Genomic DNA, 14212 nt, shown 5'->3' with positions numbered 1-14212 from the left:
CATTGACTGTACTGATCTGTTTGCTCCCTTCCACAGGTAGGTCAAAGGTCAGGGTCACCTAGAACACGGTGACCCTGAAGATAACAGAGATTTAGTGTGCCGCTCACTGACACTTCAGCAGGGAAGCAATCTGCTTTCCACAACGCAATCCACTGTCTCTTTCCCTCATTAGACAAAACAACATGGTTATGTGGCATAAACCAAATCATAACAAATCGACAATTTTAAACAGGACGAAAAATCTTCTAAAACTACACTGGACTTAACTGGTTGACGGCCGCAATGATGAAAATTACTCAGAAATTCAGCACAGAACCAGGCCGACACTCAGAAACAGAGCACCAACAGGAAAAATTCAGTTTGTTATTAGTCTCTGACACTCTATGAACCCCAAACTCAGACCTAAGCCTCAGGACAGCCATGTTGCATCCTCACAGTAAAACCAGACCAGAGTAGGGTAGGAAATCAAGATCTTTGTCTTCTGGGATCCCCGTTGCCACAGCAACTCAGAGTCAGATGACCAGAAGCTATTTGAGGAAGTGTGACACAACTGACCAACTGAATGACATATGCCATGCAGTGATAAAGGTATATGTCAGCTGTGGCTGTGTTGGTGTGTGCCTGATGATGTCTGTGTGTCGCTGTTTCACTCTTTCTTCCAGTCTTTTTTGTGTGTGTGTGTGTGTGTGTGTGTGTGTGTGTGTGTGTGTGTGTGTGTGTGTGTGCGGCCATACATGTAAGTGCAAACTGGTGCCGCCAGTGTGATCCTCTAATCGTCTGTTCCGTCTCCTGCGAGATCAATGGAAATTCAGTATGCCTGCCCACCCGCTTGCCTGTATGTGTGTGTGTGTTGTGTGTATGTGTGCATATGTGTGTGTGTGTGTGTTCTCATCTTCGACTGTCACATATAGCTGCACTGTCTTTTGTCCTCTTGTGTGTGTGTGTGTGTGTGTGTGTTCCCTGCTGGCAGCAGATAACTTGATCTTCACTCCAATCTTCCCTCTGAGCTCAAAGACAACAAAGGAAAAACTACCCTTTGGTGAAGGTACAGGTATAACACACACACACACACACACACACACACACACACACACACACACACACACACACACACACACACACACACACACACACACACACACACACACCTGTTTGTGTGTGTTTAAAGTGAAAGGGCATGCAGAAGTATTAGCCTTTAGAAAGGAGGAAAAGAAAGAGGCTGCACTAGTGCAGCAACACTCACCAACACTTTGGGAGTAATGGCACAGCCAAGTATCATTCGCAGTGCAGGTGTGTTACATTAAAAAGTTTAGTTAATACTTCAGTCTTTATTTCAAACAGGATAAGCGGTTTGGATTATAGATGGATGGATGGATGGGTAGATGTATCAAGGGCAGATTTTTCCTTTTAGCCCTCTGGTGGGCACACAGGATCAGCTCGCTTGTGCACCGCCCCTTAATTATTTTGCTCAAGGACACTTCAGTAGCTAAAGCTGCACAGTGGGGGTCGAACCCGAACCCCATTCCATTTGGGAGACAACCTCCCTCAACATCTGGGAACACGGTGCCGCAAGTTTCCAACAAAATGACACAGATAAGGGGAAAACGAGAGAGACTTCTACGTCGTTACCTAGTTACCGCAAGAGTTGGCATAGCAACCAGTAAAATTGTTTAAAAAAAACAGCTAGTGGTGCAATATGGGTATAATCAACATGGACAGATTAAAGTATTTTGCACAATCTAGCGCTTTATGAACCCCATTCAACCCTTTACAATGTTGCACAACAGAAGGCAAGATGGTGTGAAAATACAAGTGTGTGTGTGTGTGTGTGTGTGTGTGTGTGTGTGTGTGTGTTGATGTTGTTTTCGGCTGATGCGATACCTCCAGTGAAGAAGAAAGGGCCTGTTCGGCTGCTGGTGGGCAAGACCCCAAACCTGAGATGACCTGGAGGGTGACACACAGGGGTCAAAGGTCAACAAGAGCACAAGCAGGAGTCAGGGTGGCCAGGTAAGCTGTAACGGATGTATCCAGCTTGGAGGGAAGATGATGGAAAATGTAAAAACAATGTTTTAAAAAAATGGCATTATCATTATGCACATTACAAAATGGATGGATGGATGGAAATTATAATATACAATATATCGCCCATCTCTCCCACTAGTATGCGCTCTCTCTCTTTCCTCTTTCTCTCAATCCCACAAACACACACACACACACACACACACACACGTTATTGAATGTTAAACTGACAAGCAATGCTTATAATGGAAAACAGAAATATTGAATCTAATGTAATGATTAAAGATTTGAAATACAAATGTAATTATTATTATTATTATTGCATTAGTAAAAATAAGGAATATTCAGAAGTTTTTTTTTCTTTTTCTTTATTACATTTCCTGTAGTATCGTCAGTGGGTTTTTAAAGACATTTTGGAAAAAGGGGGGGTCGGCCAGAAGCTAATGCTATTTGGGGGTCCTTGGCATGGAAAAGTTTGGGAACCCCTGATCTATACATCCTCACTCTATCTTCAAACAGCAAAAAAAAAGACAATCAAATACTGAATGGTAATCTGTTTTTCTTTTCTTTCACACAGCCAGCTGTGCTGCAGCTGCAGGACACACCACACATCTTGATAATGGAGGAGGTGGAGCAACCACACCTTATTTCACGTCTTCAAGTCTTAGCTGTATGTGGGAGGAAGCGAGGGAGCTGCCGTGAACCCCTGCGGTCAGGGCAAAGTCGGGCGATGTTTAATGACTGTAAGGACGCACGCTGTCTACTCACACTAACCTTCAACCTAATATTACCCCCCTGCTGCCAAATACCACATACCCCCACAGCCCCATCTCATCCTTCCTGACCCTGAACAGCATTTACTTTGGATGTTTGTTGGGTTAATGAAGTGTGTGTGTGTGTGGGGGGGGGGTAAGCAGCTGAGAGAGAGAAAGAGAGCGACAGAGAAGGAGAGAAGCTGAAGAGACAAAAGTCAAGCAAGACAGAAAAAGAAAAAAGAAAAGGAGACAAAAAGAGAAACAGAAGGTGAAAGGGACTGACGGTGTGTCTACGCTACGGGACTCTTCTGCCTGAGTAATTCAAAATTCCCAGTCTACACACAGTCGAGGAATACATCTCTAACGTACAAACCCCAGTTTCATCTACGATTAGGAGCCACGCTCGCAAGGACTACGCATTTAGAGGCGTCAAGGTCACATAGCGGTCTGTTCAGTTGCCTACCAACACAGGGATCGCCGGTTCGAATCCCCTTGTTACCTCCAGCTCGGTCGGGTGTCCCTCCACACACAATTGGCCGTGTCTGCGGGTGGGAAGCCGGATGTGGTTGTGTCCTGGTTGCTGCACTAGCGCCTCCTCTGGTTGGCTGGGGTGCCTGTTCATGGGGGAGGGGGAACTGGAGAGAATAGCGTGAACCTCCCATGTGCTACGTCCCCCTGAAGAAACTTCTCACTGTCAGGTGAAAAGAAGCGGCTGGTGACTCCACCTGTATCAGGGGAAGCATGTGGCAGTCTGTAGCCCTCCCCAGATCGGCAGAGGGGGTGGAGCAGCGAGCGGGACGGCTCAGAGGGCGGGTTGATTGGCCAGATGCAACTGGGGAGAAAAGGGGAGGGGCTACACATTTAAAACTACATTTATCTCCATAAGTTGTGGATTTTCAAGTAGTTCTATTTCTGTATCAGTTACCAAGCTAACTTCTCTGGTAGCTAGACGGATACAGATGTGGACCGACAGCTGGAAGTGATGAGAAACTTCCAGAGAGACACAATGAGGGATGGATACACAGACATAAAGAGAGATGGAGAGATATAATCCAACAGAGAAAGACGGGCAGACAAATGAACAGAGAGAAAGTTTGCAACTTTCTGTAAATGTTTGCCTGGACCATTTACAGCATGGCCTTCGGGTTTTCACATCAGGAACCCCAGCAAACGTAACGTGTCTTGATGCATGCTCAATATTCCAGGTAAGGAAATCACAGGAAGTTGAATCAGTTCATCTGAACACAACATGTATTGAGAGAAACGTTTCATCACTCATCTATGTGAAAGTTGAGTGGTGGGAAGATGGCAGTGCGAATTCACATTTGCAGCGGCCTCACCCAGTAGCGGTGTGGGAAGATGGCGGCGTGAACTTAGGTTTGCGGCGGCCTCACCCAGTACCATCCATGCAGTGTCTTTGTCCACGTCTGCGTCTAAGTTTGTTTTGTCTTCGTCTTCGTTTGATGATTGGGAGAGCTGGCGCCAGATCAGCTGGGGGAGCTTGGTCTGCTGCGTCTTGTGGGCCCAGGGACCACGGCCCTGACCGGAGCTGCACCCGAAGAGGTAATACCGAAGGCGGTCTAACAGGACGCGGATGTGGGGCAGGCTAAGCTAATTGCTAGCCCATGCAGACGGGCAGTTCGACAGTCATCCTGGCTGGCGTTTGTTCTCTGGACAGCGGAATTTTTGGACTGTGTTGCATTGAGTGGACTGTGTTGTTAACTGCTTGTGTGTGTGTGTGTGTGTGTGTGTGTTTTTTCCTTTGTTCTCTCTGTTTTTGTTTGCCTTTGGTGGTGTCGTTTTTGGGAAATTTGGAATTTGTGTTTTTGTCTTTTGTGTTGCACTGCTGTGGGCTAGGGGAAACGGAGTTTTGTTTCTTTCGTGTACACAAGTACACAAAAGAAATGACAATAAATTGTTCCTGATCCTGAGAGGTGACCTCTTCAGTCTCAGCTGACTGCAGGTATCCCCACCCTTATAAACAATACTGTGGCATAACGACCGAAACCAATGATCGGTTTCATATGCAAATTCAACTTCAAGTATTTTCACATCTTCCACATTAATTTTTGAGTAATAAACTTCAATTGTAGCCCCACATATTACAGAGTCAACAGAAACTAATTGAAACCATGGATAATTAAAGACACTACTGTTCATTTACTACTGGGTCTTATAGGGACAATCAAGACAATAAACAGAGCAAAAAAAAATTCCCTCCAAGTAGGTTACATCTGTTTAACTTAAGACAATAAAGGAATTCTCTTTACTTCTCAACTGTTCTTATTTGACATGAGAGATTTAAACCAAAAGTAGCCCAGCCTTCCAACAGAGGCAAGGCAAAAAAAGTGAATAACTAAATAAATTATCAAATAAAATACAAATTTCAATGTAGGCTAATGCACTGAGTCCATGTATTTATTAATATTAATTTAAGTTTCCTTTATTAATCCCCTTGGGGAAATTCAGTTACTGCAAATTAACCCATCCTAGCTGTGATCTGTGTAGCTAGGTGCAGTGGGCTGCCGCCTTCATGCTGCACCTGGGGACCAACTCCAGTTCTTCTTCCCATTGCCTTGCTCAGGGGCACAGACAGGAGTATTAACCCTAACATGCATGTCTTTTTGCTGGTGGAGGAAACCGGAGCACCCGGAGGAATCCCATGCAGACATGGGGAGAACATGCATACTCCACACAGAAAGGACCTGAGACAGCCTGGGGTGTGAACCCAGGACCTTCTTGCTGTGAGGCAACAGTGCTAACCACTGGGCCACCATGCCGGATAAGTAGTGAGAATATAGATTTCTTAGTGGGGTTACATCGTCTGTCTTAAAGCAAAATGAGAAAATTGGAGAACAAAAGAGACAGGATAAGACGGGGAAGCCCCAAACCCGTCTACTCCCATCAGATTGTCAACCTTCAATGCAATATGAATCCTCAAATGCCCCCCATCCACCCACTCATCCAGCCCCTCCTCAGCTGTTTCCTATACAAGGGTTTTTTTTATAACATAAATGCCCTTTATAAACAGAAGCAAATAAAGAGAAAGGAAATAACACCGAGGAGCAGCAACATTTCACCTTTCGAAATTATGTAAGTCAGTGTGTGCGTTAATCAGTCCATAGTTGCATGTTTAATATTGTAAAGTAGTTCTTCAATGCAGCTCCCTTAATTCCATTAGGTTGAATTACTTTCATTTGCCATTATCAGTTCCTTTGATTCTTCACTTGAATTTGTACATTTTGGCCAAAATGACAGATAAACCCTGTCCATTTATTTCAGCATGGCCCTGTATAGTATAATCTTATCAGTTCATATATAAGATGTATACTCTTACCGACCGTTGTCTTGCCTCAGTCCTTGAAATCCCATTATGAGATCAGTCAGTTAATGGAGGGGTATTTTTGTATCAACTCCCCTTTGGCCTCTTCTAGGAAGCTGAAGGTCATCACTTTCTCTCCATCCTCCACACACAGTTGCCGAGTGTCATATATAGGTCTTGATATCCAGCCGGTGTAGTTGTTCTCTTCATGGCCAAAACTCAGTCCTCCTTGAATGAAGCTGTACAGACATGTCTGTCACCGCTCTGAAATTACACCCCTCTTGTCACCCTCTGGACAGTTTCAAAATCTGCAGCTTCTTCAGATAATGACGTAACCTAAATATGATAGCCCGAGGGTATTTTGCATTGTCCTTAATTGGCCCCACGCGTACCGCTTTCTCAAAGTTCTCTTCCTCAAGAGTTCGGCTCCATTTCTCCTCAAAGGTTTTAGCCTGACAGGTCATCATTGGCATGTCTTTTTCTTCTCTCCGCCACGTTCAGGAGTCTCAAATAGTTTTGACGGTGTAGGTTTTCAAGCTGATCAATATAGTCAACAGTGTGCAGTAATTTCTTCTCAAATTCAGTGACTTGATTTTCCTGAGTGTCTAACTTAACTCGCTGGTCGTGCACTTCATCCATCAGGATCTCCATTCTTGTATCGAGAACATCCACGCTGAACTACAACCGTCAACAGTGTATAAGTTGAGGTGTTTAGTTCCAGTAGTTTGTCCAATTTCTGTTCCATTTCATTGACTCTGGCATTGTAGCTGGATCCTCCCCCAGGCATTTTTATTTGTTGCCTTGTAAGTGTAACCCACATGATTACATGTACCCTGTGACGTATGTAAGTTCCACGAGTAGCCTCTAGGAGGCACACGAGCTACAGAGTTTAAACCATGCAAACAACCGTCGACAATAGAGAAGAGAAATACGGATATTTAGAAATACGGACAACTTTGACTATGGATACCTGAATTATTGATATTTGAACTATGGATATTTGAGCTACAGGACATTTGAACTACAACAAAAAAGATCCCTCCCACGAAGCTTCCTTGGATATCTTGATTTTATCCAAAGACAGATTATCTCCCGTTGAAGGAAGAAGGAAGACTCTTTTCTCTTGTGTTTTGTACGCTGCTGGAATCCTGACTGGTTTTTTAGTACCCCGAACAACCCCCCTTGCTACACCCTTTTGGAACCCTTGGATACCCCCTTTGGATTGCCCCCATCATCGCCCTGGATTTGGATTCATCATCATCGCCTCTACATTAACTTGCCCCTGTGATTGTGGTAGGATCTGGACATTGCACCTTGCACAGGTTGGAAGACTGAATCATTCCCCCTTTTCTTTTCTTTATTATTTTCTTTGAGTGCACTCATACTTTATTTTGGATTATTTTCTTTAATTTGTTAGTACAGAATATGACTGCATAAGTAATATATTAGAAGGGTATAAAATAGAATATAGATAGATATAGACAATAAATAGAATATTAGGAAGAACTTTTAAAAAGTATAATAGAGTAAAATATATATATATATAACACATCTAATTTAGTATTGATATTGAAATAACTTTACTTTGAACTGTTGAAATAAATTGTTTTTTTTATTGTAAACTATACCCACGAGTGTGTGTGTTGTCTTTGGGGTGAGTACTAGAATCCGGTCTAGAAAAAAACCTACACCAATCTCCACTGAACTTAGACATTAGACTGTAAACTGTCCCTGCGCAAGCATAGGCCCATTCCCCTGTCGTGCAGGTTACAGAAAGTTGGCGAGCCAGCCAGGAGATTGGTTAATTAGCGTTTCAGGCCATATACTACCCCACTGACCACACCTCTCTATAAAATACTTGATTATACATTTTTTTATTTTGAAAATAACACAGTCAATATGGATCTTTGCAATCAGTATAAAGTCCATGGACAAAACTGCTTATTAGTTGAAGGTGTCAATGAAATGTGCTCTGCCGAAACGATAATAAGCTTCTTCGAACAACATGGGAAGATCTCATCCTGCATCAGAGTTGTGGATGAGCCCAACCAACCTAATGGTAGGGTAATAATAGAATTTGAGTGTGAAAAGTCAATCACCAGGATAACCCCAGATACCCTTGGCCTTATACCTAGCCCTGTTGATCCAACTACTCTATGGAATGTCAGAACAATTAGACAAATATGTCAAGAGGAAATAGGCAAAGACTTAGCCCAGCAATATCTCGAAGAACTCAGCGCTATTGGTGGTAGTGCCATGTCAGGCTATGCCTCCATCTTAGAAAATGAACTGAGGCGCATTCGGTCTACAGCATCACAGAAAACTGACACGTCTTTACCGGAACACAGCCCTATGCAAGACACTAAGCCTAGCATTGATGTTGAGCACACGCCTAGCATGACCCAAGAATGTAACAGACGGCCATCTATATCTGACATTCACCGTGCTCCAACCACACACTCATCCATGCGTAATTCAATGAGCCTTGAAGAAGACATCATTAATCCCCCGAGCATCCAGAACATAGTAGTAGAACATGTTATTAAGAATGAGTCAACACAACCATACAGTAGCCCAAGTAAAATTCGAACCTTCTCAGGTAGGCTTCCAAAGCCAAATGGGGAAGTAGATTATGAAGCTTGGAGAACTCAAGTTGAGCTGCTTCTAAGTGACACCTATGTCACCGATTCACAAAAAATCAGAAAGGTTCTAGAGAGTTTGGTTGGTCCAGCTTCTGACATGGTGAAACCACTTGGTGTCAATGCAAACCCTGTTGCGTACGTAAACCACATCGAATCAGCCTTTGGAGTCGTAGAAGATGGAGAAGAGCTTTTTGCTGCATTCTTGAGTGCAAACCAGAATTCTGGAGAGAAGCCATCTGATTATTTATTCAGACTTCAGACCCTCCTCACTAAAGTCATCTCTAGAGGGGGAGCTTCACTTGTAGATTCAGAAAAACACTTAATAAGACAGTTCTGCAGAGGATGCTGGGACCACTCGTTGATTTTAGGTCTTCAGCTTGAACAGAAAAAAATAACCCACCCTCATTTCCTGAATTGCTTCATCAGCTTAGGACAGAAGAAGGCCGTCGTTCAGCTAAACTAGATAGGATGAAGAAACATCTAGGGAGCTCAAAAGCTTCAGTGTATGCCCACACTGTTTATGGAATCGAAGCCCCAGCCGAAAACAAAAATGAAGACACACAGAAACTCCGCGATGAGGTAGCTGAGTTAAAGAAACAAATTGCAACCCTGTCCATCAAGGAAGAACCACAGCCAAACAGAACTCAGATTGAAACCAGCTGCATGGTCATGAATGCCTCCACACCTCGAATTTACACGCCTCGTTTTCCCAAGCCATGGTTCTGCTTTAAATGTGGTGGAGATGGTCACATTGCTGCCCACTGTGTGAGTGCCCCCAACCCCGCTCTTGTCCATCAAAAGAACACCAAGCTGAGACAAAAACGTGAAGCTCACAGGAATACGCATACCCTCACCTCCATGCCTTTAAACTAGTAGCAGCTCCTGTTTCGGGACGTTCAGGAGCTAAGTACCAGCATAAGAGTCCCAAACCCATTAATGATATTATGAATAGAACCCAGACAAGAAAAAATAGATACAGACAAAGATACCAAAATAGCCAATCCCTTCCCTGTGAACTTGTAGGGCCACGCTGCACTGCATCTGTCTCCATTGAAGGAATAGAATGTGAATCAAGCCTTGACACCGGTTCCCAAGTAACAACCATTTCAGAGACATTCTACTTGAACCACTTATCGTTCCTCCCCATCCAGCCCATTCAGACTCTTTTCCAGATAGAAGGTGCAGGTGGCCAACATGTTCCTTACCAGGGTTATATCCAAGCCCTCATCTCCTTCCCCAGCAGCATCACTGGCGTAGCTGAACAGGTCTCTTCATTAGTTCTCATTGTGCCAAATTGCCATTTTAACACTCAGATTCCCCTATTGATTGGAACCAATGTCCTTGACAGATTATATGAAGGTGGCATAGAAAAGCATGGAAGAGAATTCTTACAAAGGCCCAATATCAATAGTGACTGTATCTTGCTGTTCCAGCATGTTGCCCTAAGTCATCAGGAAGAGATTTCAGCCAATCATGTTAAGTTGCATGGACGCCATCCTGTCACCATTCCACCAGGAAGAAAAGTGTCTGTCTTTGGAGATGTCAGAGTGAAGAAACATTTCCCACGTTCCCTTTTCGTGGTCGAATCCCCTGAAACCGTTTCCTTACCTGGTGGAGTGTTCGTTGAAAATTCCTTGATAGAATCTCCACTTCGATCTTTAAACAAGATTCCTGTCATTCTCAGAAATGTGATTGATCGTAGTGTCACACTGCATCCAAGGCAGGTGATAGCTGAAATGATGGTAGCACAGTATGTGATGCCGTCTGAATCCCAAAATATGACTGTGCCTGACATCCCTCAGTCTCAGAGTAACACCACCAACTTTGATTTGGAAGATTCCCCCATTCCAGAAGAGTGGAAAAAACGGATCACACACCAGCTGAACAGCATGCCAGAGGTGTTTGCTGTTGATGACTTGTCTCATGGTCATACGACTGCAGTAAAACATCGCATCCGACTCCAGGATGAGGCCCCTTTTAGAGAGCGACCCAGACCCATTCATCCCTCTGACAGAGAAGCTGTCAAACAACACCTAAGAGAGCTGCTAGACGCTGGAATTATTCGCGAGTCAGAGTCTCCATTTGCTTCCCCCATTGTAGTTGTCAAGAAGAAGATGAGGAGTTCAAGCAGGAGAAAGCGAGGATAGAAGAGCTGAAGCAAAGGGTTTTGGATGGAGAAAGCAAAACTGTTTCTGGTGACATGCTGTCTGCTTTATGTCAACGCCACTCTGTGACCACTTTGGCTGACTATTTGCAGCCAGAACTCCCCATTCTTGCTGAATCCTTAGCTTTAGATGCTTCTGCCATCCCTGATGACTTTGTGTTCTCTGGACAAGGCACCCTCCCTGGAATGACTCACAATGACTGGTATCAGTCTCAAAGACAGGATCCATCTATCAGACGCGTGATCAGTTTCATTCAAGGAAACCGAAAACCCACTTTTCAAGAGATGTCCTCTGAACTGTCAGAAGTCAAGCTGCTCCTTAGAGAATGGAATAGACTAGAGCTTATAGATGGAGTACTGTTCAGGAAATGTCTTGATCGTGGGAATCAGATCTATCAGCTGGTGCTGCCTAGTAGCCACAGACAAAGAGCATTGCAAGGCCTTCATGATGAAGTCGGTCATCTTGGCGCTCAGCGTGTCCTTCATCTTGTTCGTTCCAGATTTTTCTGGCCAAAGATGTTTCAGTCTGTTGAACAGAAGTGTAGGACTTGTGAAAGATGCGTGAGGCGGAAAGCCAATTCCCAGCATGCTGCTCATATGGAGAATATACAGACCAGTTATCCCCTTGAACTGGTGTGTATGGATTACCTCTGTATTGAGCCTGATAGTAAGGACACTAGAAACATCCTCGTCATCACGGATCACTTCACCAAGTTTGCCGTTGCCATCCCCACGAAAGACCAAAAGGCGAATACGGTTGCCAAAACACTGTGGGAAAACTTCATTGTACAGTATGGTTTTCCAAGTCGCCTTCTCAGTGACCAGGGGAGAGATTTTGAATCCCACACCATCAAGGAGTTGTGCTGTCTGATTGGAACCGAAAAGATCAGAACCACGCCATACCATCCACGTGGAAACCCTGTCGAGAGATTTAACAGGACCCTTCTCAGCATGCTCGGGACACTAGAAGACAAGGATAAATATCATTGGAGGGACTTTGTCAAACCGCTAGTCCATGCATACAATTGCACGAAAAATGACACCACAGGCTACTCTCCATATGAATTGTTGTTTGGTAGACAGCCAAGACTACCCATTGATCTGGTTCTAGGCCTTACACCAGACCAAATTGGATTCAAGTCGCATTCAGAGTATGTTAAACATCTTCGACAGCGCCTCCAAGACAGCTATGCACTTGCTTCTGAAAGCTCTAAGAAGATGGGAGAGAAGAATAAAGCCAGGTTTGATAAAAAGATCAGAGCCGCAGAACTTGTTACCGGAGATAGAGTCCTGGTGAAGAATGTCAATTTAAGAGGAAAACATAAACTTGCGGACAGATGGGAAAAGGAAGTCCATACTGTGGTGAAGAGGATGGGAGATGGCCCAGTGTATGTCGTCAAGCAAGAACAGGGTGAAGGTCCACACCGTACCCTTCACAGAGACCTTCTTCTGCCCTGCGGCTTTCTACCTGTTACAGATAAAGTCTCAGAACCTGACACAAACTTACCAACAAGGAGGCTGAGACGCAGGGAAACAGTCTCGCAGCAGACCAGGCACGACAATATTGTTGACCCAGATATGCCCAGCAGTGAGGAGGATGAGGATTGCTATCCACAGATCTCCACAAGGTTTCCCCAAAGCATCAGGACAACCACACAGGCCACCCCTCTAGCACGTGCCACGGAACTGTTGAACCCAGTCGGGTTGAATCCAAGTCCGTCGGAGTTCTCCCAATCTGATAGTCCACTCCTTAGTGAAGTACCCCATACCCCTGAGTCTGTTCACAATCAGTTACTTGAAAAGAAACCAATTGGGCGTGAGACAGAAGTAGTCACAGATGAATTCTCTCAACCTGTTCGAAGACACTTACCTGAGGGAGACCCCGCATCATCTACTACTGTTGTACCTCAATTTGGACCTATTGAAGGACGTTCACCTGAAAACAACCCACTTGAACCCGAGAGTGCACCGCCCACTGGTGTGACAGGCCAGGCTGACCTGTCTGACGGAAACCCGTCTGAGAGCGAACCGATCAGAAGATCTATCAGAGAAAGACATCCCCCTGAGAGACTCTGTTATGGTGAACTAGGAAGACCTTTAGTCCTAGCCATGGCCTCATTTTTCGAAAGTTTGGGCAGAAATGTCCCTGATTCTTCTAGAGTGCCCTCTGCAAGACCATACAGTGTTTAGACGCATGCAGAGACTGATGCGGTTTAGAGGGGGAGAATGTAACCCACATGATTACATGTACCCTGTGACGTATGTAAGTTCCACGAGTAGCCTCTAGGAGGCACACGAGCTACAGAGTTTAAACCATGCAAACAACTGTCGACAATAGAGAAGAGAAATACGGATATTTAGAAATACGGACAACTTTGACTATGGATACCTGAATTATTGATATTTGAACTACGGATATTTGAGCTACAGGACATTTGAACTACAACAAAAAAGATCCCTCCCACGAAGCTTCCTTGGATATCTTGATTTTATCCAAAGACAGATGATCTCCCGTTGAAGGAAGAAGGAAGACTCTTTTCTCTTGTGTTTTGTACGCTGCTGGAATCCTGACTGGTTTTTTAGTACCCCGAACAACCCCCCTTGCTACACCCTTTTGGAACCCTTGGATACCCCCTTTGGATTGCCCCCATCATCGCCCTGGATTTGGATTCATCATCATCGCCTCTACATTAACTTGCCCCTGTGATTGTGGTAGGATCTGGACATTGCACCTTGCACAGGTTGGAAGACTGAATCATTCCCCCTTTTCTTTTCTTTATTATTTTCTTTGAGTGCACTCATACTTTATTTTGGATTATTTTCTTTAATTTGTTAGTGTAGAATATGGCTGCATAAGTAATATATTAGAAGGGTATAAAATAGAATATAGATAGATATAGACAATAAATAGAATATTAGGAAGAACTTTTAAAAAGTATGATAGAGTAATATATATATATATATATAACACATCTAATTTAGTATTGATATTGAAATAACTTTACTTTGAACTGTTGAAATAAATTGTTTTTTTTATTGTAAACTATACCCACGAGTGTGTGTGTTGTCTTTGGGGTGAGTACTAGAATCCGGTCTAGAAAAAAACCTACACCAATCTCCACTGAACTTAGACATTAGACTGTAAACTGTCCCTGCGCAAGCATAGGCCCATTCCCCTGTCGTGCAGGTTACATAAGCATCGGCTGTGCGTAGTTACACAAGTTTGTTATCGCCAGGTAATCTCACATATTCGACTTATCGTTGTTCTCACTTTAGAATGTAATGAAATAAGTCAAAGAATGGAACCCCC

The 14212-nt window shown here is 44.0% G+C and overlaps 1 protein-coding gene across 1 annotated transcript in view; it reads right to left on the bottom strand.

Annotated features, from left to right (window-relative positions):
* cog5 (component of oligomeric golgi complex 5) overlaps positions 1-14212 on the bottom strand; it is a 108315-nt gene that overhangs the window by 11294 nt on the left and 82809 nt on the right. Inside the window, 1 exon segment of the mRNA XM_056275577.1 lies at positions 1882-1944. Within this exon segment, the coding sequence (XP_056131552.1) occupies positions 1882-1944 (63 nt within the window).

The sequence above is a fragment of the Lampris incognitus genome, chromosome 3 (genome assembly GCF_029633865.1).
Source record: "Lampris incognitus isolate fLamInc1 chromosome 3, fLamInc1.hap2, whole genome shotgun sequence".
Lineage (NCBI taxonomy): Eukaryota > Metazoa > Chordata > Actinopteri > Lampriformes > Lampridae > Lampris > Lampris incognitus.
The sequence above is the reverse complement of the archived record's forward strand: the minus strand, read 5'-3'. Positions and strand labels throughout refer to the sequence as shown.